At 44.9% G+C, this 27,615-nt stretch overlaps 2 protein-coding genes across 2 annotated transcripts in view; one reads left to right on the top strand and one right to left on the bottom strand.

The window, feature by feature from the left end:
* Nucleotides 1-315: 315 nt before the first annotated feature.
* LOC139202415 (PH domain leucine-rich repeat protein phosphatase 1-like) lies at nt 316-17,917 on the bottom strand. Its single transcript, XM_070831888.1, has 17 exons — nt 16,306-17,917; nt 11,862-12,058; nt 10,479-10,604; nt 10,163-10,311; nt 8,935-9,081; nt 7,856-8,083; nt 7,428-7,630; nt 7,258-7,318; nt 7,065-7,160; nt 5,700-5,855; nt 5,302-5,502; nt 4,835-4,997; nt 4,128-4,258; nt 3,908-4,024; nt 3,118-3,312; nt 2,789-3,026; nt 316-2,218 (listed from the first exon to the last, which is right to left on the bottom strand). The coding sequence occupies exons 1-17, from the start codon at nt 17,915-17,917 to the stop codon at nt 1,046-1,048; spliced, it is 5,193 nt and encodes a 1,730-aa protein (XP_070687989.1). The 3' UTR covers nt 316-1,045.
* A 2,473-nt stretch (nt 17,918-20,390) lies between these two features.
* Nucleotides 20,391-27,615, top strand: part of LOC139202853 (tensin-3-like) — a 45,748-nt gene continuing 38,523 nt past the window's right edge. The window contains exons 1-6 of the mRNA XM_070832442.1: nt 20,391-20,488; nt 23,623-23,797; nt 24,420-24,470; nt 24,552-24,674; nt 24,799-24,863; nt 27,311-27,394. Coding sequence (XP_070688543.1) covers nt 23,648-23,797; nt 24,420-24,470; nt 24,552-24,674; nt 24,799-24,863; nt 27,311-27,394 — 473 coding nt within the window. The 5' untranslated portion in view covers nt 20,391-20,488; nt 23,623-23,647. The remainder of the gene's footprint in view (nt 20,489-23,622; nt 23,798-24,419; nt 24,471-24,551; nt 24,675-24,798; nt 24,864-27,310; nt 27,395-27,615) is intronic.

Here is a 27,615-nt window from a genome sequence, read left to right as displayed (position 1 = left end):
TTAAAAAAGCCATGTGAGCCAGGATTATCCTTCGCTCTTTAAGGAGACGTGGTGCCGTTTTTCAGATGTAATGTCACCATGTCTTCAGCACCACAGACAAACTTCCATTAACCTCCACTGAACTGAGGTGGTGACAGAAGTTTGAGCAGCAAATATCTCTAATATTTGTCCCCTAAAACCCAACTTGTAACTTGTGTGAACTGTGAAAGTCGCCTGTAAAAGATCCCGACAAACAAACAAAAGTGTCCTCTTAGTGTAAAGATTCTCCACAGACAAGGAGTCATGGTCAACATGTTGTGGTTATCTGAAAACTTTCATTTATTATATAGCAAAAGTAGCTCTCTTGTGCGATTTGCCATTGTCAGGAAGTCTGTAACACTGTTCTGAGAACATTCATTGAGCTGGTAACAACCGTAGGACCCCCCCTCCCTCCCCGTTCAGCATCTACTCACCACTGCAGCACCACTCCGAACTCTGCACACCCCAGAGAACACAAACCTGGAACATCAGCCTTTTGGAATAATCATCTTTTCTCTCAGAGAATATTAGTACGCTTCAGTGACTAGGTCACTTTAAAGTATTAAACTCCTAGGAGTTAGTTTAACAGTTTTACTAACTCCGAGAACTGTGAGGCCATCGGCCACGACAAAAGGGGGAAATGTCTGCTACAACACAAAAAGAGAATGGTCCAAATCAAAGTACCATTTAAAATAAAATTAATCTCAGAAGTCTAATAAAAAGCATTCAAAGTGCTTCTTCAAATTAAAGATATGGTAAAAATCAATTACATGTGAAGATTTAATCAACATAAAGTATTATAAAAATTGCATTGCGTTTCAGGGGGCATAGAGTTAACAGGAGAAATGAAGTAAGTAACAAAAACCACAATAAAACAGTCTCAGTGGTCCATGGTCAGAATACTGAGGCGTTTGGAGGGAGCGTCAAGACCGGCAGCCGTCCACAGACCTCCGTCCCTGAAACTCACTGAAATCTGGAATCCTGGTTAAGAAGTTGACACCAGCTGTAGTGGAGGGGGGAAGAACAGTCAGAGGGGTGTGACGAAATAGTCTGCAGGTTTCTGGTAGCTGTGCGCTTGCTGGTTGTGTGCTTGGATTTGTTCTTGCTGTTGCTGCTGCTGCTGCTGCTGCTGGATGATCTGCCGCACTTCCTCCTCCAGCTCTGGGGGGATGATGAGCTGGTCGTCGGGGTCCGGCTGGGCAGGAGCGTTGAAGTAGCCCCCCTGCTTCCTGATGGGGGCGTCGGCCGCCTCCTCTATCAGGTCCTGGTTCCTTCCTTGGCAGGCCACAGAGCCGTTAGCGCGAGCCCTGCGGCCGAGAGTCCCGGACAGAGCCTCCCCGCCGAGACAGGGAGAGGAGGGAGGGACGGGGGAAGGAGACGGGGAGGAGAAGGGAAGAGGTGAAGGCTCGTGATGCGAGGCGACAGTCGGAGGGATGTTTGTGCTTGGCTGAGCGTGAGTGTGCGTTTGGGGTGCTGGGCAGTCATGGCGGTGCAGGCAGTGGACGTCAGCCTCCACCTCTACGCGGCTGCCGTTAGAGAAGACGCCTGCGATGGGCTCCTCGTCCTCGCTGTCGACCCCATGGTCGGACAGAGCCCCGGAGAACTGTCTGTGGAAGCTCCCGCCTCCACAGGCGGGTCTCCGCAGGCTGGCTCGCCCCGGCAGGTTCAGGTGGGACGTCAGGGGTTCGGTCTGAGGCGGCGGGTCCTCTGAGGACGCTGTGGATCCAACCTCGCTGCTCATCTCGGACGTGCTGAACTCGCTGCTCAGCTCGCTCACTGTTCCCGACGAGGCCGGCGGCAGCGGTATGCTGCCATCTCCGCTTGCCGCGTAGGGGTGTGTGCTCGTGTGTGCTCCCAGGCCGGGGCTGGGGGGCGGAGGCGGCGGCTCGCAGAAACAGCAGCAGTCCTCTGTGATACTAAGCTGGACGACAACAGCGCTGAGGCTGTCGGAGCAGCCGTAGCTCTGAGCCAGAGTCACCAGCTTCTTAGCGGCAGCCAGAGAGTCCGGTACATTCCTGACCGCCTCCACCGCCTCGCTGGGAGACAACATGTCCCACAAACCCCGGCTGCCCAGGAGGAAGAACTCGTCCTGCGGGGTGAGGGTCACTGTGGAGACGTGGGGTCTGGGGGTGACAGATGGGCACAGGAAGGAGTAACCCATAATTCTGGTGGAGTCGGTCACACCGCTGACTTTGTTGTCCTGCAGAAGAAAAGGACAAAGCTCAGTTCATTAGAGCTGCAAAATACAAGGTCAAATATGCTGGTTTCAGCTTCTTAAATGTGATGATTTGCATTTTCTCCCTCTTTTCACAGTTTCAGATTTAAGATTTGTACTAAAGTAGAAATTTAAATATGTTATCTTGGACTCTGGGAACTTTCAATGACTATTCTACTATAATCTGACATTTTCTAGACTAAATATTTGTTTGATTAATCATCGAATCATTTGTCAGAAATTGTAACATTTGCCATTAGGTGCTGTCCTAATCTCTATTAGTCTAATCTACTTACTTAAACTATTTGTTTGAATTAACTGACTACTTGTTTAGTCTGTAAAATGTCAAAAAGATTCATAGCGACTCCTCAGAGACCAAGGAGATGTCTTTAAATTCATTATTTTATCCAACCAACAGTCCAAAGCCTGGTACAATGAGATAAAACTAAAAGAGCCACAAATGTTTGGTGCTTTTTCTTCAAAATGAAACACATCATCAATATTTCATTTGTTGTCGATCAGAAAATCTATTATATATATGTCGTCTGTCTTTACCTCGGTGATGATGGCGTTATGCTGCCGGACTCTCTGGTACTCTGGCTCCTCTTTGACAGTGTGTGCGGCGGACAGTTGCATAGCTTTGCCGTCGCGGCACAAAACCGCTTGGCACCTGCCGACATTGGCCGCCTTCAGGGTAAAGCAGCCGCCGTGCTCACCGGGAGCCACCGGGTCGTGTCTGATGTGACATAACGCTGCTGAGCCGCCCATCCTCTGGCCTGCTGTGCCCAGTTTCCTGCAGGAGCGTGACACAGAAAGAGTGTGTGAGCACAGTCACGAGTGGTGGAAGTGTCCAGGTGAGAGTGGTGTTAAAGGAGAGTGTTTACCTTTGCATGGTGAGGAAAGTGTTTGTCATGTAGTCTTCCTGCCTCTGGCCCCTGTGAAGCTCCTCTGCGAGCACGTCTCCCATGGTGCATTGCAGCAGGTAAGGCACCTCTACGTTCCTGTCTCCGTCAAAAACGCCGTACAGAGCTTCACGAATGCCACAGAAGCTGTCCAGGGCCAGAGCAGCCACACACAGCCTGGGAACAAGAAGAAGATCAACAAGAAGAAGATCAACACAGAATTCTGCCATGAAAAACATCCCGGCCTTCATCTCATCCCACTACATCTTTATTTACATGTCTGACGGCAGCCACACGTCTTCTGACCAACACTAATGATCTTAAATCTTACAGGAGGAAGAACGGTTGATGAAGAAAAAGATCCAAGATGAAACACTAAAACATTTTATTGACAATGTTTCAGACAACACAGATCTGCTGACTGAAGGCTTTTAAAGCTTTGCTGTTCTGAACTATTGTGCTTTCACGGTTTGGCAGCAACAACCAGGAGTCAGATCAGCTGAGTCAGAGCTTTTCTGACAAAACATTTTAATGTTTTTTTATGCTTTTATTGAATGTTATTTCATCAGTATGGTATTTTAGTGTACATTCTGAAAGCACTTTGTAACTGTGTGGTTTGGAGAAGTGCTAATTCATCCAAATCAGGTTGACTCACTTACTTAATTGTGTTCTTATTGACTTGAAGAGATCAATAAAAAGCATCAACTACAAAGGAAAACATGCCAGTGAGTAGATGGATACAAACAGAAAAGGGTGGGATGTGGGGACTGACTTGTTTTTCACTCCAGAGGCTTCGGTGTAGCCGTGGCTCCAGACTGCAGGGGCCCCGTGGCTCTCGCTCACACACGGAGCTGAAGGAGACGGATCCACCCTGAAACATCTGATATTGCTGCAAAGAGGAGTAAGAAAAAAAAAAAAAAGGTTCAGCCAGTTGTTTGTCAAAAATATAGTTTTGTAGATTATTACTGCTGCAGGATCTTTAGGGTTCATACTTGAGGAGCTCCAGGCTCTTGTGGTCCAGGTTGAGGCGAGGGTTGCCTGTGAGGTCCAGCTCCTGAAGCTTTGGGGGAAGCGTCTCGGGTAGAGTCACCTCAGTCAGCTCGTTGCAGCTTAAGTCGACACACTGAAGAAGCAACAGTAGGTCAACGAAAAGTGAAAAAGTGGGATTTCACTTGTCGTTCATCGTGAACTTGTTATTCATTTCTACATTTCTCTTTTGTAGCGCCTGTTTTGTAACAGCTTCATGTAGCAAAAATGTTTTATTCATTAAACAGCTTTGAATTTTGTGCATCAGTGAAGAATCATTCAAGGGTGAATCACGATGAATCCTGTTATTGTTCCCACCCTTGTTTCAGACACACTCATGCACAGACAGAAGTATGAACCATCATATGGGTTCAGAGAAAGGTAGAGATTAGGGAGTAACGAGGAGATTACAAAGGATTTCCTGCTCTGGCCCAACCCAGAAAAGATGAATACCGAGGTAGACAGATAGAGAAAAGGGAACAGAAGAGGCCCAGTTTTTAACATCAGAGTGGAATGACGCTGATTTTATTTCCCGAACTAATTCCACAAGGCACCTGCCTTGACAACAGTGGGCGGATGTGTGCCGTGAAGAAAGAGAAAGCTCCGGAGGATCATCACAGCTAAACGAAGAAACGGAAACGGGTCCTGAAATGCCTGCCAATATCAGACTAACCTTGATCTCAGGCAGCTGGAGCACCTCCGGGAATGCGTTGATGCAGTTGGAGTGGGCGGAGAGTGTGTGCATACGCTGACAGTTGAGGATGGTGGTGGGCACAGCCCTCAGTCTGTTGCCGCTCAGGTCCAGCTCCTCCAGCTGCTCCAGTCGTGCCAGTTTACTGCAGGAGGTGGAGGTACGGTTTTATCAGAGCGCTTGCACTGCAAACTGTATTTATGGCAACAACATTCATCAAGCTCATCTCTCTTGCGACCTTAACCTGATTCTGGCTCAAGGCTGTAATTTTAGACCGAATGATAACGTAAAATGAGCCACGATTCAAGGATTGAGACAACTCATTAAAGCAGATGAATGGGAGTTAATGTAAGCTTGGGTTCAAGGCGTTACACTGACACTTAAACGTAGTTCTCACACATTCATGTGCTCCTTTGTGAGCTGCCTTCATGTGCACTACTGTATTTTACCTTGCAGTGAAGGTCTGTAGCTGGTTGTAGGCGAGGTGAAGCACCCTGAGGTGGCAGTGTCCAGTCAACAGGGGGACACACTTGTCTGTCAGGCTGTTATTGGTCACGTAGAGCTCCTCCAGGCTGCTGAAGCTGTCGTCCGATAGGCTCGCTGCAGGGAGGTTCTCCAGCTTATTGGCCGACACATTTAGGTATCGCAGGCTGTAATGAAGTCCCAAAAGAAAAGCAGCAGATGACTTGACAAAAATCTAAAACTGACAGATGCGAAGGGAATAAAATAGAGCGAGGTGGACAGGTGGGAAGAAAGACGTGGAAAACACAGGGGAAGAGGTAACAAAGAGGGGAGGGAAGGAGGGAGGAAGAAAGGAAGAAAATGGCCGCCGTGTTGCCGTGTGCACCTTTGTGCTTTGATGAACAGGTTGTGTGGGAGCTCGGTCAGATGGTTGTGTTGGAGGTCCAGGACCTCTAGCTGCGATCTCTCCAGCCTCTCAGCCAGCTGACACACTTTGTTCCAGCCTGCCAGCAGCTTTCTCAGGCTCCCACTGGACATCAGCCTACAACACAAAAACAACACAGTGAGCTCAGTCTTTGTTTGTGCTGTAAATCTGTCCGAACTCTGTTTCACCCTGACGAGGACACGGGGCAGTATTTTGTGTACCTCTATGTTACAGCGGCCAAATGTTCCACTGAGGTACAATAACTTCTCTTTATGCTGCATTAACTCTTGAATCATGACGAGCTAAAAGGAGAAGAAATGCTGCTCGACCTTGAGATGGAATTCTATTTGTGCCTCATGTAACTGAACACAATGGCCACTATCAACATAAATCTATGCCCCTAAAAAAACCCCACATTGTTTATGAAGGCAACAATATGTGTTTTTAATTGCTGCCACTGGCTGTGAACAGACTGAAAATAGAGTTGCGTCAGTGTGGGAGTGCTGCTACAGGTACCGAGGAAACATTTTGGAATAATGCACCACTGAGTTTTAAGACTTATCAGCACTGCCAACAATGTTGCACATTATAACCTTAACCACTGTTAACTCTACATGTTCTTTTTGATAAGTTGCATTATTGTGGAAAAACATGACGATGGAGTTTAATAAAGTTGAACTGAAATGAGTTGTATAAAGATGGACGACGCATCTCTGCTTCCTCAAACTGTACAGAAATATCCCGAGCACAGGCGCTGCCGTATTGTGGCGACGTCATTTGAGCTGGAGCCGTAGTGATCAGTGCTGGAGCTGCGGTATCAAGGTCCAGCCATTATACCCACCCGACTCAGCCCAGGGTTAGGATTAACTGCCAATGATTGGCATTAAATAAGTAATTAAAACCAACATTTGAGCATACATCAGTGTGATAAGAACCACATGAAATAACAGACACCAACACGTATCTGACGTGATTTCTTAGTTTGGCCCATGCTGCACCCGTTTACTTGGCAGCAGGCCACCAGGGGGCGATCAGGATGTTTTAACCTTACCTCTGGTGTGGTGTCATTACCTCCATCTACTAAAGGAGGCGGCACGCCTTCTTCAAGCTTGATGTGTCTAATTGCCACCCTTGTGTCTGACACCTTTAAGATATCTTTAATTATGTGCATTCTAGGAGTCATTAAACTCACCTTTTACATCCAAGCAGCTACACACCTTTCCCTTTGCTTTTTAACAACCTGTCTACACAGTGTCTGTGAAAAATGTGTCTATGCAGCAAGTGTGTGTGTGTGTGTGTGTGTGTGTGTGTGTGTGTGATGCTCACTGTATGGGCAGCTCTGTGACAGAATTATGGTTGATGTCCAACACCTCCAGTCTGCTGCTCTCACACACCCAGTCAGGGACACATCCCAGCATGTTCCTTTAATAAAACAAATACAGAGTCAGGGAGAACAAGCACGCAGCCTTGTTTTCCGCACCGTAAGTAGGACAGTTAAGTATTCCTAGAGTCGTCATACCAGGATAAATCCAGAACAGTCAGGTTCTTTGGCACAGGCTGCACCTCCAGCAATTTCAGCTCTACAAATATAAAAACAAAACACGCAAAATTTAGACTGAGCATGAATGTATATATAGAGCCGAACATCATCTGTGTAGCATCTATACGCCACATAATAAGCGCCCGTACCGTTGTGTGCAGCATGCAGGCTCTTGAGGGCGTGGCCGCTGACTCTGAGGAGGTTGAGAGCGTTCCTGTCACAGCGGAGGAGCTCCAGCCTACAGAGAGGCCTGATGTCCAGCTCCTGTAAACTAGTGTCCCTCAGATCCAGCTGGACGATGTGGACCAGCTGCCCTGCGTCTCCCACTGTCACCTTCTGAAGCCGGTTCAGCCTGTACAGGAGAAATTAAGTTGGTTGTTTGTTCTGTCGATGTACTAATCAAGTGATTCATTTTGGCTTAACTGACCTATTTTGGTGTTATGATTTCCAAATCAACAAGACTTTTAGAAGTATAGTGTAATGTTTTTCTACAGCCCCATTGGAAGTGTTAGATTTCAGAAGAGCTTTGTTCCAACAACGTGTCTAAACGTGTCACACCCCTGAGATCAATGTTTACCTGAGATCTATGTGGCGAGCAGGCAGCCACTGCAGTCCGGCTATATCCAGGACAGAGAGCTGGTTCCCTGCCAGACAGAGTCTCTCCATGCCTCGGAGCTTCTCCAGGACGGGGGGGACGCAGCTGAAACAGTTGAAGGACAAGCCGAGGTAGGTCAGGCCCTCCAGAGAGCCCAGCTCCACAGGCAGAGAGCTCAGAAAGTTACCATCCAGGAGAAGAGTCTGCAGGCTGGACACGACAACAACAGAAGAGGGGATCATTTTGAAGATAACTCACAATAACAGAGTCATTCAGTAGATCAGGACATTTATCATGTTTGTATTGATTTTTGATTCAATTCAACAAAAACAAGAGGGACATTTTATTTGCTTTTCTGCAGTGACAGAGTATATCCCTCTCTAGTGAGTGAACTGGAGTGGGATACAAACTTAACAGCATGACGGGTCCTCTCAAATGCTGAATGTTGCAAAAGGGACATGTCTTCAATCGCAGTACATATAAACAGCACATTAGCCGTCCGGTACCATGAGTGCTTGTTAGAAAAAGGGAAAAAACTGCTTGTATTCGTACCTTGTATACGACCTACTGTAGAGTCTCCTAGCAACGGCAGCTGGAAACATCCACAGAGAGGCTTGGAGCTTTGATGCCGTTTCAATAAATGTGTTCAAAAGCATTTTTTACCCCGTTCCTTCAACTTAATTGTCTAAAACTGGATTTATTTAGATCATGTGCTAAAAGTCTGTTGCGATAGACTCACCAACATCACACACACAGCACTGAGCGCTTGACCCTAAATTCCCTATAATGCAGCATTGGCATGACTCTGCACTCTGATCACCTGGAACAAACCTGTGCAGTGTCAGGACAGAGGTCTGGTGCACAGCCAGTTGTTCACTTAATACAGAGAAGAATTAATCTGCACTGATGGAACCACAACGACAACAACTCCTGTCTGATGTCTCTGTCAGCAAAGGACAGGTCACCGAGGACACTGCTTTTGGGCTAATACCAGGAGGATCATCATCACCGTTATCAGTAATAGCTGATAGCTAGTCGTCTTTTTCTCTCTGCCCACTTACTTGTGCATGGTTCCTGCTTCTGCGGGCAGAGACGAGAGACGATTTCCAGACAAGTTTAGCTCCGTAAGCGAGGAGATGTCACACAAGGCCAGAGGAAACTCTGACAGAGCGTTATTTGACAGACTGAGGCTTCTCAGTTTACAAAACCTAGAGAGAGTCAGAGAGTCATTGAGAGGCAGGGAGGGACAGGAAGAAGGGGGCAGACAAAGAGGGACAAAGATGTTAATCTCTCAGTGCTATAATCAGATTGAATTGAGGCTCTAACAAAAACAAACATTGTGAATTTTTTTGTTTTGTTACATAACACCTGTCTCATAAACAAGGAAGCCTGTGCACCACAACACTTACCGTACACATGCTATTTAAAGCGAAATGTTTACACGACTAAAAGTTTTCATCATAACAAGGCAGCATGTGGTTCAGGTAGGAGTTTGTGTGTGTGTGTGTGTGTGTGTGTGTGTGTGTGTGTGTGTGTGTGTGTGTGTGTGTGTTCCCTTGACTAGCCTAATCTAGTTCACAGAGGGGTGAGCCGGACCCACGTCCTTCCGAGGGAAAGTCACAGGGACGCCACAGGGGGAAAACACATTCCTAAAAACACTGCCTGGGAAGTGTGTGTTTATGGAGGAACAATGGCTGCGTATATACACACATGATATATGTATTCATTTCCATCAATGTCATGCTCAAACATACAGGTTCTCTTGACATAAAGCAGCTGAAAAGAAGCCAAGGTAAATAATGGCTCAGAAGCCTCAATCTGAAGAGGGATAATTTAAACATAATATATCCGCTGCACTGACATACGCCTGGATGTTCACATATACGCTTCAAATCTTATAATTATCAGGGCAACAAAGTCTGTGTAACTATACACTGTGTTTGGATAATGAACCGTTTGCACTGAAAATGACGTTACATACGACTGCGAACAACTGGACAAACAGGGAAAAGCCCCCGGGTCTCAGGTCAGGTGGCTGGATGTCAAATCTCTCATCACCAGCGTAGCTTTCATTTAATCATCCGAACCACACAGCCACCCACACACACGTCATCTGTAATTTGATCTAAGCTGCTTCCTCTTTAGACCATATGGTAGCTTCCCAAGACAGTAAAAACCACTGAGGCATTCCACATCTAAAGGGGACACTAACAAAGAGGAAAGTACTGCGTTTCATCTGACTGTAGTGTGTAATGTGTGTGTGCAGGAGCGTCGGTGACGGAGGCACACCTGGTGAGCGCTGGAACACCTTTGTGCAGAGACATGAAGTTGTTCTTGAGATTGAGGTGTGTGAGGTCCTGGCTGTAGTAGAGCTGAGCGGGCAGCTCCTCCAGGCTGCAGCAGGACAGGTCGACTGAGTTCACCCTCTGGGACGCGACCTGACAGGGAGGGAAGGGGTGGACAGGACAGCGTGACGAGCAACTCGTGACGGGGAGCCACAAGACGCAGGGCAGATGTGTAAAATCCTGGCATCAACAGCAAGACATTTGATTATGTAAGCAATAGGTGCTAATGTAAACACAAATACGTGCAACACTCTGAGTACCTTTGAGGCCGTCCTGTGCCAGCGGAGGTGCTCTGTGTAGGAGTCATAGCTGATGTAATACGTCTGACTCTGAGGACCAGCCGAGCTGAGAGCCAGACAGTGGCTGTGTCTCCTCACTTCCTCCACCTGCAGCACAGAACATCTTTTAGTTTCCTTGCACATTTCCTTTACCTATTTCTGGCCTGCTTGTTGACCGTCTGACCCTTTGGTACCTTCATGTTTTTATCTCCCTCTGAAAGGGCTGACAACTCCATCTTTTTCCTGCTGGACTCTAACTTTAAAAGTAAGCGTGAGCTTTAATTCAAGTCAAGCTAAAATTAAAACATATTGCACAACACTTTCAGCCATCTTGGCCTCAGCAGAGCCGTCTCAGGTTGCTGCTGGTCTCCAGTGATTAATGATGTGACTCACACATCACCATTGATCGGTGCGATGTGTTTTAATTTTGGATAAAGATGCACTCCTTGCTGTACAGGTGTGATGGTGCAGCAGCTCCTAAGGGATAATATTCCCTGTAGAAGAGATCTGGCTGTACAGGCCAGCCCATAAAGTGTTTTAGTCTACGTTTATCTTGGAGCAATGACACGACCAAAGAGTGCAGGCAGATGGATCAGGTAAAATTTTAAATGAGCCTCGTAAATAATGATTTTTCAATATTCTGAGAGTTCAAAACTTCACTGTACAAACTAAAGTCTTATTAAATCATTTTTCAACCTTTGGACTGAGGCAGGCTAGTAATTTCCATCGGTTTCCAGTGTTTATGCTAAGCTAGCTAAGCTAGACTCGTGGTGTAAACCCCAATCTGGCTTCATATTCACTGTACAGACATGAGGCAAGAGAAGTCACATTATAACAATACATAATAGTGTACATGTGATGTATGACAATTAGAGCTGCCACGATTTGTCAATCGATAGAAAACAGATCAGCAACTTGTTTTTATAATTGAATACCTGTATTTTTTCCTTTTTCAAGCAAAAGTTCAAATGATCTGATTGGAATTTTGCAGCTTTTCTTGGTTTTACATTATAATAAATGGGATATTTTGAGGTTTTAGACCAAACAATTAATCAAGAAAATAATCAGCAGATTCATTGCTGTCAAAATAATCAATGCAGCCCTGATAACAATAATACTGAGTTATACCTCAGTCTCAATGAAAACGAGTGGTTAGCCGGGAATTGTGTGGCTGCAGGAGAGGAAGCATTTTCTGGGAAGCAGCAGCAGCCAAGAAAAACCTCTGAGCTCCAAAACAAAGCAGTTTTGAACCACTGCTCTCACCAACAGAGAGGAATTCCGTCTCTTTAAGGATGATAAAAGAGGCATCGAGCCACAGCACAAGTGGCAAACAAGTCAAAGACACGGGAGCGCTTCAGAAAGTACCTTTCCTCCGATGAGAGGGAGGATGTGCATCTTGCCGGTGTGGGCGTGTTTCACAGAGGAGACAATGAGGCAGGTTCCACTCAGCGTGACCTGACGCTTTGACCAGCGGTTCACCGGCAGCGCCAGCTTCCCTTTCCGCACGTTGAACACCCCAGAAAGCTGCACGCGCTCAGAACCACCCACACTCCTGGGCTTACCTGGAGAACGAGAGAAAGAGCCATGTTATACGAGACATGTGATGGTGACGCGTGCACAGATCATTACACACACTGATCTGATTTTTCATAATGGCCCTTTTTGCACAATAGAACATGTTATTTTTAGCTGTCTGGGGTTTTGTGAATCAACTCTCTCACTGTGGGTTTCTCTTTCAGAAAGCTGGAGCGGCCGAGAGCTGTGTGGTTATGTAAGTGAATGGTAGCTAATAGCCTGTGGGCTGAGAGACTGAGCAGTCACTCAGGCGTGATTTGTTACATTAACTCCTTGCTGACACAAAAAGCAGCCACGGTTCGGTTACAGCGCAGGGCAACGTAGGCCAGAAACACCAGGCGCGCTGCTTGCTCCCCCTGTGTGTTCAAACACAGTGAAACTTCCTATAATGTGATTGATAATGTAGACTCTCTGAGTTTTCTGGTCTGTGCTTTTCATTTTCTGCCCTGTTGATCACACACACACACATCAGAGAACAAGAGAAAGGGAGACACGTGAAGAGTCTGAGCCACTGAGAGGCCTGAAATCAGATTAGCTTGTTATGTAATGTCTTACAACACCAGAACCTAGATCCTCACTGTTGCTTCCTCCAGCGAGTAACTTAGGTTTAACAAGAGCAATATTCAGCAACTGACACTGACTCAATACCTTTCTGGTATGGACTGACATTCAAGACTTATTTAGTTCTCCTTTTGCCCACTTTAGACTGTTTTATTCAGGCAGAGTTGCTGTACAAGCCTGTTTGGACAAAATGTAACTTTTCAGACTGTATAACTCTGAATGATTAATAATGAAAACATGCTTATATTCCACAAAGTACGGTTTTCAGAGAAAGTTACTTATTTCATCTGGGTTTTATTTCCTAACTTACCAACATAGAAGTGAAATACTGATAAAACACACAGAAAAGTCAGACAAAAAGGAAAATCTTAAAAGCAAGCTATGAAAACAGTCTTAATAATAAGAATAAAAAAATAATCTGCACATTATTTTCTTAATTAAAATGCCAGTAAATAATTAAAAAACAGACATTATAATTTCCCAGAACCCAAGGTTACGTTACGTTGCTGCTTTTGTCCGACCAACAGTTCACATCCTAGAAGACGTTAAATTTACTGTTAGAATTGACACAGAAAAGCAGCAAAACCTCACATCCAGGAGATGAAAAGATGTTTGTTTGTTTTTTTGTCTTGAAAAATGACTTCAACCAGACACTCCTATAAAAATAGCAGCTCAGTTTCTGTCAGTCAAGTAACCTTTTCATCTCTACTCCTGTTTAAAAGCTTTTTAGGTGGCTGCCATCTATAATTTAAGAGCTTTTGGTGGTTCGTTTCAAAATGAAGGATCTGCCCACAGGAAAACTCCCTTTTTCTTTTTGGACTCCCGAAAGGAACAGGGAGTCCTGACAGTGCGGACACCAGTGATGTAAGCAAATATAAATAAAGATATGACGGGAGGAGAACAATTCGTGACAAACTTAGATCTGGTGGTTATAACCATAATCAACACATTGTGCGTGTTTGGTGACATCACATGGCGTCTTATGGATTGGATGGATGTGACGTTAACCTACGATACTACTGATGGAGCAGATCGATCTGATCCTTTCACACACAATCACATCTTACACTAAACAATAATGTGGAATGTAGTGGTCCACCCTTCCCTGGGCGGTAACGTAGTGTGTTAATATACACACATACGTGCCCTTTCCTTCCGTCTATTTCTCTGAATGGGGAACATCCTGTCTCTCATCAGGCAGCCAATAGCCGTATCCTGCTCACGTTACAACAAGACCTTCTAAAGCATCTTGCCCCCGACAAGCCTGACGTTACCCTGTGTGCGCCAAGTGTCCGACCAACGCCACCCGTCCGTCTTACAGTTACTAGACTTCACTTGAAGCTGTGTTTTGAATTCTAGCTCTGTTCTTTGATGGCACCGCTGAGGAGGACAAAATAAGAGGCCTGCAGGTACTTAGAGAGATCTGGCCACAAGTATCAGAGAAGTGTGTAGAGTTTTATCCTTGTAAAGTAAAGCGGTGACCTCTGCGTGCTGCAGCTCCGAGTCTGCTGCTGCAACTGTCTCAGAGAGATCCGAAACACTGAGGAGGTGAAATCTGAGTTCCACTAAGGTCACTTTCCTCTTACCGTCAGCACAGTGCGACAGTGAGTGTGTGTGTGAGAGTGTGAGTGAGAGAGAGACACAGAAAGAGAATACTTGGCAATTGGCATTCTGCCCCAGGATTATGCTGAGTCAAACCCAATGGCTCGACTCCAAGCATCAAAATTAACAAATGATACCTACTGTGCACACCGACAGGACGGGACTGCACGGAGACAAAAGATTTCCGTATAAACTAATAGTTTTACGTCTTCTGGCCAACATGAAAACGAAATAAAATCACTCAACAAGGGGTGGGGTTGTAGGAGGCATTTATCAAGAGTGAGCATGTTACTTAAAGTAGACTCCAGTCGGCACACCCCAAGTTTGGAAAAGTATGCAGGAGTACCAGAACCAGTGCAAGGCAACGCACTGCTGTGGGTGGGGGCGACAGCAGAACTTATTTCAGTCACCTAACATGACAATCAATCAATACCACTTTAAGAGAGCACTATATTCAGTCAGACAGTCCTTTTTGTCAGGGAACCGAATCCATTGTATCGCTCTTCAAAGCCACCAAACTCCATTGACAAAACCAGTAATTTTACCTCACAGAACACAGGTGTTTGTTGGTCTACTGCTGCCTTGGTCGGTTACTTTGTTTGTGTTACTGTGTGATTTTTGGTGATTTAAAGAGTTCGTTCACATCCGAGCTAACATGTCAGTCCACTGACCGAGGCAGCAGCAGCCCTGCAACTCCTGAGTCATGCAAAGTAAAATAACTGTTTTTGTCAATGGAGTCTGGCGACTTTGAGGAGCTACAGGGCCCCAGCAAAAGAGCAGTCTGAAGGCAATGTAAAGCAGTACCGGTGACTGTTATTGGCTTTTTAGGGTGAATCTTTCATAGCTGTCCAAAATAGGTTTTGCTCTATCCCGATGCACAGCAGTAGACTGCTTAGCCTCCGTGTCAGTACTCCTGTCTGTTTCTCTGAATGAATCTACTGTAAATATTACGACTATGGATAAAAATCCAATCCAAATTTTACTTCATTTTGAAAGGCTCACGAGCCGAAAAGTTTGGTAACATCATGAATTTTATTGTCACACATCATCACACCACATCTCGTCTCTAAAATCCTCCCTGTGGTGGCAGGAGGAGCACCTCCTCCACTCTGCCTCTCACTGCTCGTTTCGTGGCTGTGTGTTTGTCTGCGGTAGCTGGAAGGGCCCCTGCTTTCAGCGGTCTAACTCTACGTCACCCTTTGTCCCTCTGTCATGTTACTGTGGGAGTCAAGAGTGCTGGCTTTAGAGGAAAGCAGGGGAATTTACCCCGCTCTCCATTTAACATTTTCAGGTGATATCTATCGGTTAATAGTAATTATGTAGTATTAGTATGTCTTATGGAGTATTTTTTTTTGTAGAAAATAAAAATGACAAAAGGAAGAAGAGAAAAGAAAAAAGTTTTCCTGAATGCTCCAGAAAGAAGACTTGAGAGAGACACATTTCAAAACAGGTCTGAGAACTTAAATACGTCAATTTTAATAAAAGATTATTAGAAAAATGTAGTTTTCCTCCATCATAACCCCCCCCCACACACACTCTTTATCCCCACCGTCTTTGCTGATGGTGTAAAAAACGAGGTCAAAAACAATATCCAGTTGTGTTAATCCCATAAGAGATCATGGCTGTTTTTCCATCCTCTTATCCTGCTTGTCAGCAAAACAGGATCTTTATCAATAACAACAACAGCAGCAGCAGAAGAAGAAGAGAAACAAAATCCATAAAGCCTCATGATTTCGGCGACCCGTGCGCCCAAAGAGCACACCTGTTATCTCCAGATGTGTCTCCCTGCAGGCCTACACACAGAGGGGTTGGGTGGGTTTAAACACGGGGCATTGTCCCCCCAGGACAATTGAATACACTTGTTTAACAGTCCGACTGACCAAACACAATGACAGCACTCACGGTACACTGAGAATGGATGAACAATGAATGAGCAGAGACAAGCCGAGCACAACTAAAGTGGCATGGTGTAACTAGAGGCTAGTGGCTCTCTGGCAGCTGAAGTACAGGATCATTGGAAAGATGTTTTCCTATAAAATATGTTTTAAGATTAAGATTTTTAAGTACTCACCAAAGTAGAAGCGTATCAGGCAGCCAATTTCTGGATTCATCCCCTCCCCCTGCACCCTCCATGGGTCTTCAAACCCCAGATTAGTGAGGTACTCATTTAATATCTGAAGAGGCCTCTCATCGTCTGCCAGCCGCCTCACAGCTCCACCGTGCAGCTGGATGAAGAGAGCCGGGGTCGGACTAGTATTGATGGGCTCCGGCCATCCCGTGCTCCCCCCGGGGATCTCGGGGTCAGGCTGGACAGATGCTTGGCTGGTCAGGGGACGAGTCTGGGAGCTGCTGGGGCATTTAGAGGGAGGTTTGATTAATTTGGGGGGATCGGTGCCATCACCAGATCCAACTTCACTGTCATCTAGAGTGCTTTTGGCTTGGCTGGGAGCACTGCAGGGGTCTGAGGTGGGCAGGTCCTCCTGCCGGTCTGCAGCAGAGTTGCCTGTTGAGTGAGTCGGGGAAGAGGTGAGGTCCACTTCATCCGAGGAGCTCTCAAACGGGTCTGGTCCCTCTGTGGCACTGTCACAGTTTGGGCTCAACACTGAGGAGTCCGTGCCCACACCAGGGCCCTCGCTGAGAGAGTCCCGGAGCTCAGTGCTTCTTGGTCCACCTGGGCTGAAGTCCTCACAGGTGCTGCTCTCCATATCCGAACCAGAGTAGACTCCATAGCAGTCTGCCACACTCTGGCTCAAATCCATCCCGATGTCACTCAGATAGACCTCAGATGAAGAGTTACTTGCTGTTTTATCATCCAACAAGTTAGAAGACAGCTTAGCATCATGATAACACTGCTTTGTGTGTTCACTCTCCTCTGATTTGGGGTTTTTCACATCCATGCTGTCACTGAGACTTTCAATTTCATCAGCCTGTCCATTACTATCTTTACAATTACCACTTAAGTCGACTAAAGCGGTGATTTTGCAGTTAATTCGCAGAATAGCTCCAGCTTTGCTCCCTTCCAGCTTACAGGCTACCTCTTTAGCAGTGGTGTCCACTGTGCAGAGCACCGGCCGCGGGTAGGAGGGCGTGAGCCAGTCGTGGACGTGAATGCAGCCCCGCCGGAGGTCCGATCTCACCCATGTCTTATCCGAGGCCTGGAGCTGTTTTGACTGCTTCTGCCGAAGAAAAGTCCTCCTGTCCAGGCTGAGGGTGCTCAGCGGAGAGGCTGCGGGAGCGGGACCGGCCGCCTCCGCAGAGGCGCCGGCAGGAGAGCTGCTGGTCGGGGGAGCCCCGAGCGACAGATTCCGCTTGTGTCTCTGCCGCCTCCGGCTCAGCAAAGAGTTGACAGAAGTGGTGCTATTACCTGATGTCAGACTGTAAATGTTGGCTGTTTTCACGACGGGCATGTTTATATTCTTGGCCGCACCGCCGATAGCGTTGGCAACTTGGTTTTGGTAGATCCCGTTCCTTATCGCAATCTGGAGAAGGGAGGTGGCTGCGAGTCCCTTCCCGAAGAGTTTCGCCTCTGCGCCGCCACAGTCGTCCTCCCCGATGGAGGGTCTCTTTCCCGGCGTTAATCCACTCGGCTTCGCGGTGTTACCGTCACCGGCGGACTCAAGTGTCCCCTGTGGTGTTGATGAAGTTGAAAGCGCTCCAGACTCGTTTTCCTTCACACTTTCCATCCTGTTAGCTAGCAACGGCGGCGTCGGTTGGTTAGCAAGAACCGCCCGCAGGTGAATGCTAGCCCGAGTTAGCTTACAGCCGTTAGCCCGCTCTGCCGTTACGGAGTGGCTCCACGTTAGCTTAGCATGCTAAGGTACTGCGCCGCTCGCCCAAAGAGTTACCCCGCTACATCATTCCGTTTCATAATGAGCCCGTTAGCTCGCTCACATGAGCTAACCGGCTGCCCGGGAGGAGAAAAAGCTTTTTTCCCTACACGGACGTCATGGAGGGCAGGGAGAGTAGGCGCGACTGCTGCAGCTGTAAGCCCAGATGAGAGCGACGGTCAGCGGCACACGGCGGCCAGGGCGGGGTCTCATTGGATATGAATTATGACACATTCAGGTGCTACCAGAAACCTCGGAATTTCCTAAGGCGTGTACCAGACAGGGTTTCCCCCGCTGATTATTGTTTGGTTCATAGACCGTAAATTCACTGATTTTAGCTTCTTGGATGTGAGTATTTTTGGCCTGTTGGCTGAAATATGTCAGCTTGAGCTTTGGGAAATTATGATGAGCAGTTTTGACTGTTTTCTGTGCGAAAAATCTTTATATTTTTGTTTAATTGTATCTTAAAGGACAGTGTTGGTGGTATTTTCACTAGACCCTCCCTCTACAGTGAAATGCAATACCTTCCCTCCATGATATTCAAACAACATGTTGATGGCAAACACAATAGAGGCGCTCCTCCACATTTAATCTTGAATGAAGAGTTTTATATACATATAAAAGGATTTACATGAACCAGATTTGTGAACTATAGCCATAAATAGCCAATGAACACACATGGATTAGATCAGATGATGTTGTGGCCTGATGTGTATGAGATCAGATGTCTGACATGCGGAAGATAGAGAGAGAGAGAGAGAGAGAGAGAGAGAGAGAGAGAGAGAGAGAGAGAGGAGGCTGTGTGCAGCATGCTCTCTCGCTCTATTGCCTGGAAAGCTGTTTTACGCACGTTGGCTTTTACGCACGGTGACAGTTGGCACATAGGCAGCCACATATCACAATTACGCAAGTAGATACGTTTCACATTACACACATTATTTCCTCCCTGACTTTACTTGAGTCTTTTCCTTTCATGCCACCTTCTGCCTCTAGATCTTAGAGGTAAAATACTGTACTTACGTAAAGGATCTGAATGCCTCCTTCACCACCACTCTTCTGGAGACGTTCAATTAGTGACGACTAATGAATAAAATGTGTTTTATGTGGATGAGGGATGTCACATGAAAGCCATCCGTTTGATGTTTTACTATTTGATCTTTTTTTCTTGTCTATAATGAATTAATACATTTTCCAAAGAAAGACTGAAATAATATTGGTGAAAATACAGTTGCAGCCCCTAATATGATTTGTGTTGTTATCTATTTTGATATTTGATATGTTATCCTTTATGATACTTTCCCCATGAAGAAAGCGCGCTCTTTCAACTGTAGAAGCTACAAAGTACGAGTTTTAACGAGCCAGTGAAGGCAACATACACCGCAGTGACTTTACTTGGTTTTTTGACTTTAGTTTATCACATTTTAACACCGTCACTACAACCTGAGGACACATTTAATGTGTATAACATTTCATCCTGTAAGTTTGCACAATGAAACTAACCCGACGATTTACTTTATAGTTTTCTCTCTCTCTCTTGCAAGTAAGTGGGCTCAACACACTGGTGCCACCTGGTGGGATAAAGGCCCAATCACCATGCAGACCAGTAAAACACCTGAGGACAGATTTAGGAACAACTTATTACTTCACTGTAGGCAGTGGTGGAGGACGGACTCAGATCCTTTACTCAGTATAAAATACTTTATTACAAGTGTGCTAAAAGTCCTGTATCCAAATATTACTTATGTGAAGTTTAAGTATTAAGAGTTGAAATATTAATTATGCAGCAGAATGACCCCCAGCCAGTGTTACATCTTTATATATGATTCTTTTATCATGGCTGATGTATTACAGCATAAACACCACCTACATGTTGGGGTGTGCCATGGTGAACCTAATTTAAACTACTTCATTCTGTAGTTTTATCTCCAATAAAGCCTCATATCTTATAAGACGCCCACACTTTTTGTGCATAAAATCTGAACCCACAATAAAACATGCCACATTTCCCATGCAGTGAAGTAGAAATATAAGGTAGGGAAACATGGAAATACTTCAAATGAAGGTCGGTGCTTGAACACACATTCATTTGTGTGTCCTTGACATTAAAGAGTTGGTTAAATCTTTGTGTTTCTAGGCGTCCCTGCAGCACAGATAACGATCCAACAGTTTGATCGGCTACAGTGCTGATGAGTGAGTGTCACTTTCACATGAGCACCAGGGTGGACTGCTGTCACACTGCAGGCCAACAGAGGGCAAAGTGCAAGTATACTGTAGTTTATCATGCTCTCTCTCTTGCTCTCCTTCTCTTCCTCCCTCCCCCTGTCACGTCTCCACCTCGTTTTCTATACTAGTCTCACACAGACTTTCACTCATCACGCTTCATACTCTGGTGATTTTGACTCCTTGTTTATTGCACCACCAGCAAAGGTAAGACTCCTTTATATTGTCTAGTGCGTTTAGTTTCTCTTCCTCTGCAGACTTTGATTTACCTAAAGCTCGAAGTACAATAATGTTAATCTAATCCCACGAGGCTTCTCACTTTTCCAGCATGGCCAGTTCAATGTTCATTCATAATGTGCCTCTTTCCTTGAATGCTAACGGCCACCGAGGCTGGACCGGTTTCTCACTGTGGACGACCACTTTCAGTAAACAAAGGAGCATGTGATGGATGGTAAATCTCAGGGGGATTAATGGTGAAAAGTGTCTCCCTGCAGATGCACTAAGAGGGGCAGATTAGCCTACTGACACATTAAGACTCTGAACCACAGGAGACGTGTTTCCCCTGGGATTCAGCCCATTCTAAGAGGTCATTTAATCTTGCATTAAGTCGTAAAAGCCTACTTCTCTTAGGACAAGTGAAGAACCCTGCCAGTGGGGGTGTGACTATTAAACTTATTACCAATGCAAATGAACTTCCTACAAAAACTGCCTGCAATCCAGTGACATTAATGGGATTCTAACTCGATGGAGCACTAATCGATTGAGACATTCTTTAAACAAGTAGAATGAAATTGAATTACTTCCCCCTGCGGGCGGACTTGATTTAATGCACTTATGAAACAATAAGACTGTGTAACTCAATAAGGAGTCTGTGTGGGGTTCAGGTGGACCAAAGGGAGCTCAGTTTACAGCTGTAATAAAAAGCTCTTGGGGAAAGAAGGAAGCAGAGATGAAGAGGATGACAAGCAAACTAATAGTGAGTCACAGTGAGGCGATTCTGCCAGTTTCACTTCTGGGATTTTGCACAAACACTTTCAATTTCAAATAACCTGTCAGCTGAACTACTGTCCGACTGATGGCTTTATTCCTGCTGTACAAAAGAGCACAGAGGATGTTTTTCATGGCCAACTTGTGCCAGAAGGAGAGAAAAGAACGAAACAAAGATGGCTAATCCATTTCAGAATGCCTTCCTTTAAAATGGGAAATAGAGACTATAATTAGATGTGGCTAGTTTAAGCTCAAGGACTCTGTGAGGCAGCTCTCCCTATAGCAACGTGTGTGTGTGTGTGTGTGTATCTGTGGTTAAGTCACACACTTCCGTTTGTTTTGGTTCCTCAGGCGGAGCGCTGACAAATTTAGATTGTAACAGTCCAGAAATGTTGAAAAAACACACCAGAAATACATAATTGGAGAGTAGTCACTCATTAAGATTGCTTTCACAACCCTGTCAGCTCTCTGAGCGAGGGCCCAGCACACACTCTCAAACACAGAAGTACAGGAGGAGCGCACGTTTGTGTCGAAAAGGGAATTTTTCACACATGCAGCAAAAACAGGCAGTGGAGCAGTGGGAAGTCGGTGAGGGATCAGGTCTTTGTCACATAGTCTTATTGTTCGTTCTGCCCATTTCGCTTGTTCTGGCTCCCAAAACTGACAGAAACACGGGAAGATTAAATAAAAGCCCAATGATTTTCTGTTTATAGGTACAGGTACAAAGATCAGTAAACCTTTCAAACCATACCATTATATACAATATATTCCAATAAATGATCGAATCATGAAACTCAGTTTTGTGGTTTTTAACACATCTGATGCAGATTAAGTTAGTCTCTTCTTTGGAAGTGGGATCAATAACCTGGCCCATTTAGACCTTATGATCCTGGTGTGATGATGCCAAAGTTAAGTTTTGGACTTCCTTTATTCCTTTATTGTTCTCTACAGAACGCACGCTGCACACTGTGTTGTGCATACAGCTGCAAAGGGAAACGTGACGGGATAAATGCCGTACAGTACAGTGTCTTTTCATCCATGCTGCTCTGGCTCCAGGTTATTCTTACATGTTGCTCTGATGAAAATGATTTTATCACTGTTTACTTTGCTGTGGTCACATGGTCAGGGTGCAGGCAAGGCTAACCACGACTGTTTGTGCACCGTCCTCTGCTCCAGTGTGTCCCATAGACATGCACCAACATGCATGTGATTCCACATGCTCACATGGAGCCCAGATACCACAGAGATACCCACGCCACAGTTTACTGAAGAATGTGGCAGGATATTACACTCTTTACTTCTTTAGGACTTGTAGATCTAAACTCTTAAGTTTCTAATTTCAAAATCCTATTGCAATTTTTAGGAACGGGTTGGCTGCAAATTTTTAAAGCACAAAAACAAACTTGTTGGGAGTCACAGGGTATTTGGGCTCAAACAACAATTTAGCAGCATGTTCTAATCATCTGACAGAACTGGCAATACAGTTTACAAATTCCAGAAGTGCCTCACATCTCTACATATTTGTAATGTCATATGTCTTTGTCATAGGAGCTTATAGTGTTAGCATGAGGCCATTAAGATGTTCAGCAATTAGCCAGCTACCACTCTCAAGCCTGTGCAATGAATATGAACCTACAGCCAGCTGCTGCTTAGCTTAGCTTATTTTAGCACAAAGACCATAAACAAGGTGAAGCCATAGACATATAAATGCAGATGCTGCACTGACTGCTTTGGCGTGTTGCAGGCTTTGATAAAATTATCAGTTCTAATTTCACACACTTTCATGATCTCTCCAGCTCATGTACCCTAATCACAGACAATAACCTAAATCTGAGGCTAATCAGACCTTGATTACTTGGCTTAATGTTGGAACTTTATCAAACCAAATTAGAAAATGACTTCTAGATGGATCCTTTCTTTCTTTTTTAATAGGACCATTACTGCTGAAAAATGTCAGATAGACCTTTAAAACTGTAAGGTCGTTATCTTCTGTCCTCGTCAGACTCTGTGCTTCAGTTTAATGAGCATGTGATGATGACTAATGAGGCTGCGATCCAGTATTTTTGCAGCATCATTCTTCTCTGACTCATCATCACGTCTCTTCCAGTCACAAGCTCAGTAACAGCTTTCACTGACTAAGCTTTTGGGTCAGTTCCTCATTTTTTTTGTTTTAAAATCACGTCCAGTAAAAGGATTTTAGGGTAAAACAGCTGACTGGATTTGAATTTCCATATCTGTACGAGCCAAAAAAGATTCTCAGATAAATGCTCTGCACAAACATCGACTGACCCGCAGTGGAAATTTCCCACTTCCCTAAATGTTCCACTTTCATTGTCATGTTTCACTTCCTGTAGGGCGCCCATGTGACCGAAATCAGTCATGGAGGAACCACAGCGAATCGACCTGACCTACATCACTGAACGCATCATCACCGTATTCTGCCCCCCTGAATGTCCAGAGGAGATCTATCTGCAAAACCTGCAGGAGATTATTCTCATGCTGCAGTCCAAACATGGACCCAACTACATGGTGAGATGGGTGGAGCAGGCAGAGGTGGAGGAATACCATGTCAAATCGAGTTTAATTACACCAGCCCAAAATCACATATTTGTCTCGCTTTACAAACTGCACAGCGTGTGACACTCTATCATTAGATCCTTGATTTGGAAAAGGAAAAACTCCACAAAAATCTTTTCTCCAGAGGACATTTATTTGGAAAGTTATACATGATTTGCACAGTTTTTTTAATTTTCTCCTCAGTTTTTTAGTAATAAATAGTGAGATCATTGGTTTTAATTTACAATTCTTTAGACAATGTTTTGACGTATGAATAATCAGATATGTGTTTGTTTTATATGCAGCATATTTTCACATATCTTCACAAAATAGTGATGTGTGGAAGACAGTTAGAGATTATTTACATGATCACCAAAGATTATGACATTAGTCTTACTTATGATCACAGCCTGGTAAAATGTAAATCAGTGAACACACGTTACAGTTCAACACCACTGTCCCTTTCTTTATCTTTTCAGTTCCATTTGAATTGACATTTAAATAATGTTAAGGCTCAGAGTCCGTGAAGGAGAATGAATAACCTTCTCCTCGTACCGTTCTTTCCCTTCTCATGAAAACACTTTGTCTTCTTCAGCTCATCAACCTCTCACAGAAGAATGACACTCTCGCCCGAATGAACCACAAGGTAACGATCACACAGGACCAGTTTGAGAGGTTAAACACTGCAGTGTTATGTATGTTACGGTTGGTGTGCTTCGTCTGGCAGGTTTTGGACACGGGCTGGGTGGATCTCCTGGCTCCTAACCTGGATCAGATCTTCAGCGTGTACACGACGATGGAGAACTGGCTGCAAACACATCCGAAGCGTGTCCTGGTGTTACACTGCAGGGTAAACATCACTGATTCCTCCACACACACACTGACACTGACATGGTCTTTAGAGTGATCTGTGGTGTCCAGGTGAGTCAGCATGTGAAGCTTATATATCCTGATTCTGTGCTTGTCCTCCACAGGGGGGTAAAGGCCGGGTCGCGGTTCTGTTGGCTTCTTACATCCACTTCAGCAACATGTCGGCCAGGTAACACTGACGCTATGTGAGATCTGTTCAGAACTTTATTATCATTTGCAAACCAAAGGAAATTTGGCAGCAGTGTTGACAATGAGCAAAAATCCACAGTCAAACCCTCAAGCACTAAACCTGCTGGCAGTTCTGCACCTCTGGTCGCCTTGTATTGAAGTCAGCAGGACTTTTTAATGGGTTTTTGCTCAAAGGCCTGAAATGAGGCCTGTGGTGGACACAAGCTGAAGAGTTAAGAGTAAAAGGAAACTTAGTATGTGTGTTTTTACCCAAAAAATAGTGTAATTTACTTTACAGTTTCAAGGCTAAGAAGGGTTGAACTTCATGTGCATGACTTATGCAGCTATTTTCTTGTATACTTTACGTGTCCATGTCAGTCAGCTTGTTTAACATGTAAAGGCAGCACAACAACCTCAGAAGATGTAGATGTCCATCTAACACTGAATCCAGATATATGAACATCGACTGGCGATGCTGCAATCAAATTTGGCTTGAACATTTATGGCTTCCAAAGGATGAATCCCGATGATTTTAGAAACCACCCCCCCCTTGAGTCCTTTCATCTTGTGCCACCAGCAGGCCAAACTTTCTACTTGTGCATAGATATATCAGAATCTTGTGGGCACGTTGTTTGTTTGATTGATTGAAATCTGCTTAATGCACAAAGATCCATTTCAGGTTTTGTTCCATCTAGAAATGAACATTTAAGCAACTAGAAGAAACAGATGGCTTTAAACTTTAAGTCTGAAGAGGTTTTCTCTTCATGATCATTAGCATTCCATGTTAACGAAGGGGACTTGGACACAGTATTGACATTTAGTGGACATGTTTGCAGACCAAAGAGCGCTGACAGAACAATAGACAGAGTGAACAGAGGCTGGTCTACTGTACTGCGTCTCCAGCAGGCAAAGGGCAGGACGGCTGATTGAAGAGACTTTGAACTGGACTGTTATTTAATTTTCAGGCAAGGATCCGTGTTGCTGTTGGACACCAGTGAATTTATTTGCTCTTCATTTACCTGCATGCCTGAATCTGGGCCTAAGAGACACAAAATACTGTTCATTCAGACCAAAAAGACATTTTTAAAGCATTTACATTACAGTTTGCGGTTTATGTGGCTACATATCTAGATGTTAGCTGTTAAAAGCAAATCCTCGTGCACTCACGTCTAATGATGGGATGAAGGGAAAGGTCAGTTTGAGGCAAAGCAAGTCATGTCCACTGGAAATACAAAAAGAAAAGGAGGTCCAGGTTGGTTTCTACACTGTTGGTGTGCACGTGTGTGTGTGCAAGCTGTTCATGGCTGAGCAGCTGAGTCACTGTTGAGAAATATCTGATTGTGACCATTGTCCCTCTGACAATGATCCGTGTGCTTGTGTGAGCTTGTGCAGGTACACAAAGTGCAGTGTGATCTAGATTTTAAAGGGTCAGTTCACCCAAATTACAAAAGATTTTTACTTACTTATCTCTAGTCTTATCTAGTCACGCAGATACTTTTGTTTTATGTGTTCAGTTTTTTGTTTTGTGATTCTGCTGACACCCCAAAACAATGGAGATACGTGGGATATTCTAAGTGGTGCACTGAAATTGATGCAAATCTGATAAAACATAAATACACTGTCAGCAGTTTTTATTGGGACTATTTGTTCAGGAGTAAGTAGTCTGGAGATGTTCGGTGTTTTTAACTGAAAGGGGAACTCAACCCAAGTCTGCATGAAGTGTGATGAATGTCACTTGAGCCAGTATCGCTTAAGGCCGAAGACAAAAATCTGTGTGTGGAGTGAGAAAGAAGTGAGCTTACTAGACCTCCATAGCCCCCTCCTTGATGATCGCTGCTCAAGGTTGCATTAGCTGTAATGTAGGTGCCAGGTTTCGACAAGGATGAAGAATGTATGGAACAAAACCTCTGGTTCCTCTGTATAAATTTCTTAAATCATATTTTTTCATTGTCCATCCTGAGTAAGTCTTGTAATAATCTCCCCTCCCAATCTCACCAGTAGCCGCTCTGAAGCTTTTAATCATGTCATCTCCATCTTCATCACCAGATCTAATCCCCCCAGTTGTCATGTAATAAATTTGAATAGACTCTTAAAGTACATCTCGAACATGTTGGTTCAAAAGTTGGGGCACAAAGTTCATTCCTGATCTTGGAAACATTAGCTGAGAAAAAACAATCTCACCACAAGAACTATTTAGAAGCTGTTCCAGAGCTTTCATCAGTGAATAAAAGCTCTGTGGGTTTTGGCAAAGTTCCCTGCACAGCATGAGTTTTTGCTGACTGGCCCAGTGATGGGTCAGTGACCTTTAGAAGGTGGACACAATATTGCATTTACCTTCACAGCCCAGAGGCGGGGACAGACATCTCAGAGATGGGTAGATACTGCTTCAGGTGAAACAGAAAATAGTGTCAACATGCACCATCGTCTGAATATCTGCCTCTCTCTCAGTGCAGACCTTTCTCTGGACCACTTTGCCATGAGGAGGTTCTACAATGACAAACTGGCAGCTCTGATGACCCCCTCGCAAAAACGGTAAGAACAGGGTGAAGTGAGCAGGATTCCCGTGGTTCAAAGGTCAAACTCTGGATCAGCTCGTAGCCTCTGATCTTCGATGTGGGCCGAGGAATCTGCTGTGACCTCTCACTGCAAGGTCACTGATCACCTGATTTATCCTCTTGTGAAATATTTGCCTCGAATAAGTTTGTGAAACAAAAAATCACTTTTATCTTGCAGTCATAGTTTTATTTATGTTG

Source organism: Pempheris klunzingeri, chromosome 6 (genome assembly GCF_042242105.1).
Source record: "Pempheris klunzingeri isolate RE-2024b chromosome 6, fPemKlu1.hap1, whole genome shotgun sequence".
Lineage (NCBI taxonomy): Eukaryota > Metazoa > Chordata > Actinopteri > Acropomatiformes > Pempheridae > Pempheris > Pempheris klunzingeri.
This window is presented reverse-complemented; position numbering and strand designations above follow the sequence as displayed.

Coding starts and splice junctions, on each gene's coding strand:
- LOC139202415 (XM_070831888.1), bottom strand. CDS start 17,917: ATGGAAAGTGTGAAGGAAAACGAGTCTGGAGCGCTTTCAACTTCATCA. Junction 10,605..11,861: donor TCCCTCTCATCGGAGGAAAG/GTACTTTCTGAA, acceptor TCTGTGCTGCAG/GTGGAGGAAGTGAGGAGACA. Junction 4,998..5,301: donor CTACAGACCTTCACTGCAAG/GTAAAATACAGT, acceptor CACCTCCTGCAG/TAAACTGGCACGACTGGAGC.